Raw genomic sequence first — 7,350 nt, forward strand, 5'->3', positions numbered from 1 at the left:
TATTTATTTGATTTACCTCCTACCTCCTCCGTCAAAAGGCTGGGGGAAGTATCTGGGGGGTCTGTGGAGACAAGAGGAGCAGTAGAGCTTTTAGGTGTTTCTAGCATATCATCCAAATTCCCAGTTGGAGGGGGGTCTACACGAATTAAGCCTTCTGAGGAAATAGGTTGGGTGTGCCTTCCCTGATTTGCCACTGTCTTCTTTGGGGGAGGGTGAAGCCTAAAGCATCTATCCTTGGTGTGGCCCAACATCCTACAATGATGACAATAGTATGGCTTTTATTCTAGCTTCACTGTTTGCCAGAAATCCTCCCTGTCATTACCAATCCAAATTCTATTGATTTCAGGGAAAGTAACATCTCCCTCAGTAAGAATTCTGGCTAGGGCAGGTCTGGCCTTACTGTAAGTAGGAGCATCCACCTGCATAGGTCTCCCTATAGCACATGCTATATTGAATAATGCATTGAGATTGAAATAATGGATTGGGAGGCCAGGTAGTTTAAACTATAGAGGAACTATTGGAGGTTCCTTACTAGGGTCAAAATCAGGATCCCATTTCAGAATTTTCATTGTGGTACCTCCAATTTGGATGGCTTATTTTGCAAAGAGTCTAGCATAGGCTTCCTCTCCAGAGAGTTGTAAAAGTAGGTGTCTTTCATTAAGAATTCCAATTTGCCAATCACCATTAAATTTCAGAGATTCAAAGTAGTTTCTAACTAAGTCCATCTTAGGGTGGCCAAGAAGAAATTTCCCCACCAAGGTAAATTTAACTTGGTCATTGAGATTAATAATTTCTTGAGATGAGAAATAAACAGCAGGCTCTCCATCCTTGACACCTGAGGAGTGAATGCAAGGGTTGTTGCCCTTTCCTGCTGCAGTGTCATGAAATTTTTATGGGAATATTAAATGTTCAGGATCATTAAGGGAGGCAGTAGATTTGCCAACCACTCCAGCATAAGTAACTTTTGCCCATTGAACATCAGTGTCCAAATCGATAGGAGTAGCCATACTCCCTAGAACCACTTACCAGAGGACAAAGAGCTAGAGAACCAAAGAAAAAGAAGGACCAAAACCAGGCAAAACAGGTCCACATGTCAGCAACCTCAACACAGCAGTGCCCAACACCAGGAAAGGGAGGGAGACCACCACAAAAACAAAGAGTGCCAAGAGATAACAGAAAAAACCAAAGGAGAAAGGAAAGATAGCAGAAAACAGATAGCCTCCAATGGAACAGTAAAAACCCACCAACCAGGAAAAACCAATGAAACAGTAAAAATCCACCAAAGCCTAAGAGAGGAGTGATGGAGATAAACTTCCAAAGTGTAGGAGGAAGAGAGAAAAGCACCCTGAAGAAAATAACAGCCAGATCTCCCCCAGGAAAACTTCCAGCAGCTCACCATGCTGCCAGAAACCCTAGCAGAGCACTTCCCTCCTTAGCCGCCAGCATCCTGATCTCCATATATATATATATACATATATAATTTTATTTTTCTTTTTTGATAAAAAACCAAGGGATCAGCAAAATCTGTCAAACGGGTATATTGTATTTCCTAAGGATGTGAGGGTGGCACAACATTTCCTCAAGGGACACTACACCCATATGTGAGGGTCCCTGTGAGTTGATTCTTACTCACCCAGGCTCAAGGTTTCCTTTACTCCTGGCCCTGGTCATTCTTTGATGCAGTGTGAGTTTTAAAATTGCATCCCCTATTGACTTGGAAACTAATGCACAGTAGACTAGATCCACTTATGCTGGAGTGGTTGGGAAAAATGTGGATACACTGCAAGATATGGAAAAACTTGTGTTCCCACAAGCGTGTCATGACACTGCTGCAGAAAAAGGTACTTCACCTTGCATTCACCCTATTGGACTTAAGGAAGGAGAATCTTCTGTCTTTTTCTCAAACCAAGAATTAAACAATCTCAACAAGGAAGTTCAATTTACTCTGATTGACAAATTCAGCTTGGGTCACCCCAAAATGGAGCTAGTGAGAGGTTTTTTTGACTCACTACAATTTATAGGCTCATGGAAGCTGGGATTACTTGATGGAACGCACCTCCTAATACAACTCACCACAGAGGAAGATTATGCTAGAGTATTTTCCAAACAGATAATTAGAATTGCTGGAGCTGATATGAAAAATACTAAAATGGACACCAAATTTTGACCATTCCAAGGAACCGCCAGTGGTACCAATCTGGTTCAAATTACCTGGACTTCCACTTCACCTGTTCAACTTAAATGCCCTTTTCAACATAGGAAGTGCTATTGGCACTCCTCTCAAAGTGGATGCACCCACTTACAACAAAGCATAACTAGCAAGTGCAAGAATACTAATAGAAAGGAATATCACATTGCCTGAGCTAAAAATAGTGTGGATTGGTGATGAAGCAGAAGTTTTTTGGCCAGAGGTAGTCATGGAACAAAAAGCTTATTAGTGTCAACATTACAAAATGTTTGGACATACCAAGGAAAAATGCTAAAGACTACATCCTCCCACTAAAAGACTACTAAATAATCCAATTCCAGGAGCTACTGAGGAGGCAGATATCAATCTGAGTCAGGATGGTGAAATACAACAAGCAAGCATGATAAAAAACTTAACTAAAATTACAACAAACATTGCTGAAGAACAATGGGGTGATCAAAGGGAGCATGAAGGAGGAACTTAACCTGTAGGATCTCTAACACAGCAAAGTCCAATAGAAATTGAGGAAGGAATACAAATCAATGAAAGAACTATAGATGTTGAATTGGAAGAGGTCACTAAAGTCAGCAATCACCCAAGCCAAGAAATAGAAAATTTGGGACAAGTCCCACAAAACAAAGGGAATAAGGAGGGGTCCACAAGCAGTAAAATGAAGTGCACCACATCTTCAGAGAAAATGATACAAGAGATACAATACTCAATGGAAAGTGAATGGCAAACACAACAGAAAAAAAAGAAGAAGAAGATCAGAGAAGAAATTGAAACAAAGAATGTGGAACAGCAGAAGGACCAAAGAAAAAATAATTCTCAAACAACTAGGGGAAGGACAAGATATAGGTCCCAACCCTCATTCTATTTACCCCAACAACATGATTAATATGCTATGTTGGAATATAAGGGGGATTGCATATCTCCCTTCCTTAAAAAGGTTAAAATTTTTAATTAAGAAATACAAGTGCTGGTGCTTGGTTATTCTTGAACCTTTGGTTCACCAAAATCTTCAGAAATATGTCAAATCCTTCCCAAAGTTCTCCTTTACCGCTAATCTGAACAATAAGATATGGATTTGGAGTAGAAATGAAATGAACTGCAAGGTTTTGCTCAATCACTCACAATTTATACACTGCTCTTTCAACATGGCAGACCAATTTGATTATGCCACTTTTGTTTATGCTGGATCCTCTAAAACAATCAGACATGAACTGTGGAAGGAGATCCACTAAATTATAAGTTTGACTAATACTGCCTGGATTGTTGGAAGAGATTTCAACTGCATTTCTTCACCTACTATTTGAAATGCATTGCTTCACCTGCTGAAAAAAAGGGGGGAAGAAATCCATCCATTAGAAATATAACTAAGTTTAATGACAACATGAATACTGCTGGGCTGTTTGATTTGGGTTTAATGGACCTGAGTTCACTTGGAGAAGGGGGAAAATTTGGGAAAGATTGGGCAGGATACTGGCTAATGACAGCTGGATACAGAATTATTTGCAAACAAATGTCACTCATCTTAGTTTGGTAGGGTCTGATCATAGACCTATGTTAATTTCCATCTCTGCCAATGAACACAACAGCAGACCTCCCTTTAGATACCTCAATGTTTGGTCAAGCCAAAGAGAGTTCATTCAGATTGTAAAGTAGAATTGGAAGAATTTTGATTATAAAAACCCTCTAATCAAGCTGTGTAATTTACAAAAAAAGACTTCTAAAGCTCTCAATAAATGGAATTGGAGCACATTTGAGAACATTCTGACAGAAGTAGAACAGGCTGAGAAAGAGCTTCAACTTCTGGAGAAAGAACACAACAATGGTCAGGTGGGAGAATCATTCGTCCTGGAAGCCAATGAAAAGTTACTGAATGTAGTCCAAATACAAGTTTATTGATGGAGACAAAAACACTAAATTTTATCATGCCTTCATTAAATAACAAAGAAAATGCAACACCATCCACTCTATTAGAGACAACCAGGGAAATTGGATCAGAGATAAATTGGATCAGAGATGCTCAATGCTCAAGGGATTGCTGAGAGCGTTGTGGACTACTGTAAAGACCTAATGCAGTGTGAATTAACTGGAAGATAACAAGTGGAAGCTGAATTGTTCCAATATGAGAAGGATTTTTGTTCCAGGATAAATTTAGCTGAAACCCGTGGAGAGGAAGCAATTAAAAAAGCCCTTTTCTCTATTGATAGTGGCAAAATAGCAAGTCCTGATGGGTTCACTGCTGATTTCTATAAGAAGGCTTGGGAGGTCATCAAGTTAGAGATTGTTGAAGCTATCCAACACCATTTTAAGGGGCAACCTTTACAAGATTATTTCAATACTGGCACCATTATTTTTGTCCCCAAATCCTCACTAAAAGATTATTGAAGTAACTACAGAACTATTAACCTCACCAACATTGTCAGTAAGATTATAAGCAAAGTTTTGGTATTCAGAATTCAACCTATTCTTCATCCTCTTATTAGTCCCAAACAAGCAGCTTTTGTGAAAGGGAGAAGCATTGGGGATAATGTTATGATTGCTCAAGAGGTTCTGTTGGATTTAGATAAACCTTGCAGAGGGGGCAACATGATCTTTAAAATGGATCTAAAAAGGCTTATGATATGATCAATTGGAACTTCATCATGGAGATTATGAAGGCTAGGGGATTTACAAAAGACTCCAGCAACATCATCCAAAGATGGCTTGAAGGAAATGCTAACACTGTCTTAATTAATGGTAAAACCCATGGTTTTTTCAAGGCTAATAGGGGTTTGAGACAAGGGGATCTCTCATCTCCAACCATCTTTATACTGGCACTGGATTATCTGTCAAAAATTATAGATAAACCCGGGAACAGAAAAGATTACAACATATATCTCAACAGATCCGAACAAGACATTAGCCACCTTATTTATGCTGATGACATCCTGATTTTCTCTAGGACTAACAAAAATGCTATAAAAAACCAGTATGCTGATATGCAAAAATTCCAGCAAGCTTCTGGCCTTGAAGTGAACAAAGAAAAAAACCACATCCTCTTCAATAAGAAATACTCTACTACCTGCAAACAGTGGACATTAGAGCTCACTGGTTTCAAAGCTATGGATACCCCTTTCAAATATTTGGGGGTATATCTTACTAAGGGAAGGAATACTAAGGGAAGGAACAAACAAATTGTGGATAAAACCATTGCTACCCTCCAAGGGTGGACAAATTCCTTCCTGTCTAATGGAGGCACAAATTCCTTCATTCCTTCCTGTCTAATGGAGGCAGAATAACCTTGCTGAAAAGCATCTTAACCACCTTCCCCTTATATACCTTACAAGTGGCTGTGATGAAGAAAAGTACTCAACTCATGTTAAAAAGAACCTTCAACAGATTCTTGTGGTCTGGGCAAAGGAAACAAATGATCTGGGCCAGCTGGCAGAAAGCTGCCAAACCTCTATATGCTGGGGGTTTAGGCTTCAAGGAATTTCATTATTTACACAAAATTAGCATGTGCAAACTTTGGCTGCAAAGTTCAGACAGAATGACAACCTTTGGACCAACTTCATGCACTCCAAATATTGCAGAACAAAATACCCTAACCCGGTGAGGGCCAAACTAGGGGATTGTAAGACCTGGAAACAGATGTTGAAAATGAAGGAACAAGCTAAAAAATTATACACTTGGGAGATGGGACAAGGAAACATCAACTTCTGGCAAGACAAATGGTGCCCAGAGAATACAATTGAACCCTTGGATGATAAGTTGGACAAAAACCTCATGGTGAAGGATTGCTGGGAGGGGCAGAATTGGCCTCAGGAAGCAATCCAAAATATTGTTACAGAACACTTAATGAGAAATATATCAAAAATCCAATTTGACAGAAATAAAAAAGATAGGGTGATTATTAAAGCTAACTCCACTCCAAGTGTGACCCAAGCTATTTATAATCTGTTGTTCACCTGGGAGGAAAATTCTTGGGAAGAGAATTTGTGGAACAAATTCCTAACCCCCTCTATGGCCTTCTTCTCTTAGAGAGTGCTAAATAACTTAATACCTACAAATGATATTCTCAAGCTAAAGGACTTAAAGGGACCTTCAAAATGAAAACTCTGTCAGAGCAGTGAAGAGACATCTACTCATTTGTTTTTTCAGTGTGATTTTTTTGGGAAGGTTTGGAGCTCCTGGATAACTAATTTCCACATCAACACTCTTAACTTGGGGGTGGGAACAACTGAAGAAGTGCTGGTAAGATTGGTAAATAATCAAACTTGGTTCAATCCCTTTCATCACTCCTTGGTTCATATGGAACGCAAGGAACAAAAACATGAATGAAGAACAAACTGTGACTACTGAAACAGTGGAGGCTAATTGTCTTGCTTATATCAAAAAGCTGGAAGGATTTTCCAAACATCCTAAAAATTAACCAAAGCAAGGATCAGACTTGCAAAAAAGTTATTAAGGTTTATTGGGAAAAACCTCATGCAAAATGTTCTTCAAAGCTCCAATTAATGTTGAAGATGCCCTGAAAGCTGAGACAACAGCTCTTTACTGGGCCATTAAAATGGCTGCCATCAACAGTTGGACACCACTCCAAGCTGAGGTTGATTCCTCAATGCTGATTGAGTACATGATAGGTAAATAGGTAAAGGCTCTCCCCCCATGGCATATCCAACAGTGGATTCTAAAGATAAAACATATCACCAAGGAGATACAAGTTAACTACTGTTTTAACTACAAGGAGGGCAACAAACCAGCTAATTATCTAGCTATTGAAGGTGTTGAATCCTAAAGAGTAACTATTGCTACTAACCCTACACAGATTCTGGCTCACTTGATAAAGGGTGACAAATTACATATATCTTACCTCAGAATTGCTAGGAGCTAGAAGTTCTCTTTTTTCTAGTTTTAGACATGTCTTGTATTACTTTAACTTACTTTCCATTTTGATGTTTCCTTTTACTCTCTCTTCTCCCTGCTGTAACCCAATCTTTGGATGTAATGATGAAATTTAAGTAATCAACATGGAGGGAGACACAAGAGGCTCCTTTCTGCAAAAAAAAATAAATAAATAAAAATAGCATATATATATATATATAAACATAAATATAAATCAAAATATGCACGTAAGATAAACTTTTGTAATATATATATATATATATAATATA

General features: G+C 38.7%; 1 protein-coding gene across 1 annotated transcript; it reads left to right on the forward strand.

Moving 5' to 3' along the window:
• Nucleotides 1–4,839: 4,839 nt before the first annotated feature.
• On the forward strand, nucleotides 4,840–5,475 carry LOC110036821. Its single transcript, XM_020741355.1, has one exon. The coding sequence runs from the start codon at nucleotides 4,840–4,842 to the stop codon at nucleotides 5,473–5,475; it is 636 nt and encodes a 211-aa protein (XP_020597014.1).
• Nucleotides 5,476–7,350: the final 1,875 nt, after the last annotated feature.

The sequence above is a fragment of the Phalaenopsis equestris genome, unplaced genomic scaffold (assembly GCF_001263595.1).
Source record: "Phalaenopsis equestris unplaced genomic scaffold, ASM126359v1 Scaffold211241, whole genome shotgun sequence".
NCBI lineage: Eukaryota > Viridiplantae > Streptophyta > Magnoliopsida > Asparagales > Orchidaceae > Phalaenopsis > Phalaenopsis equestris.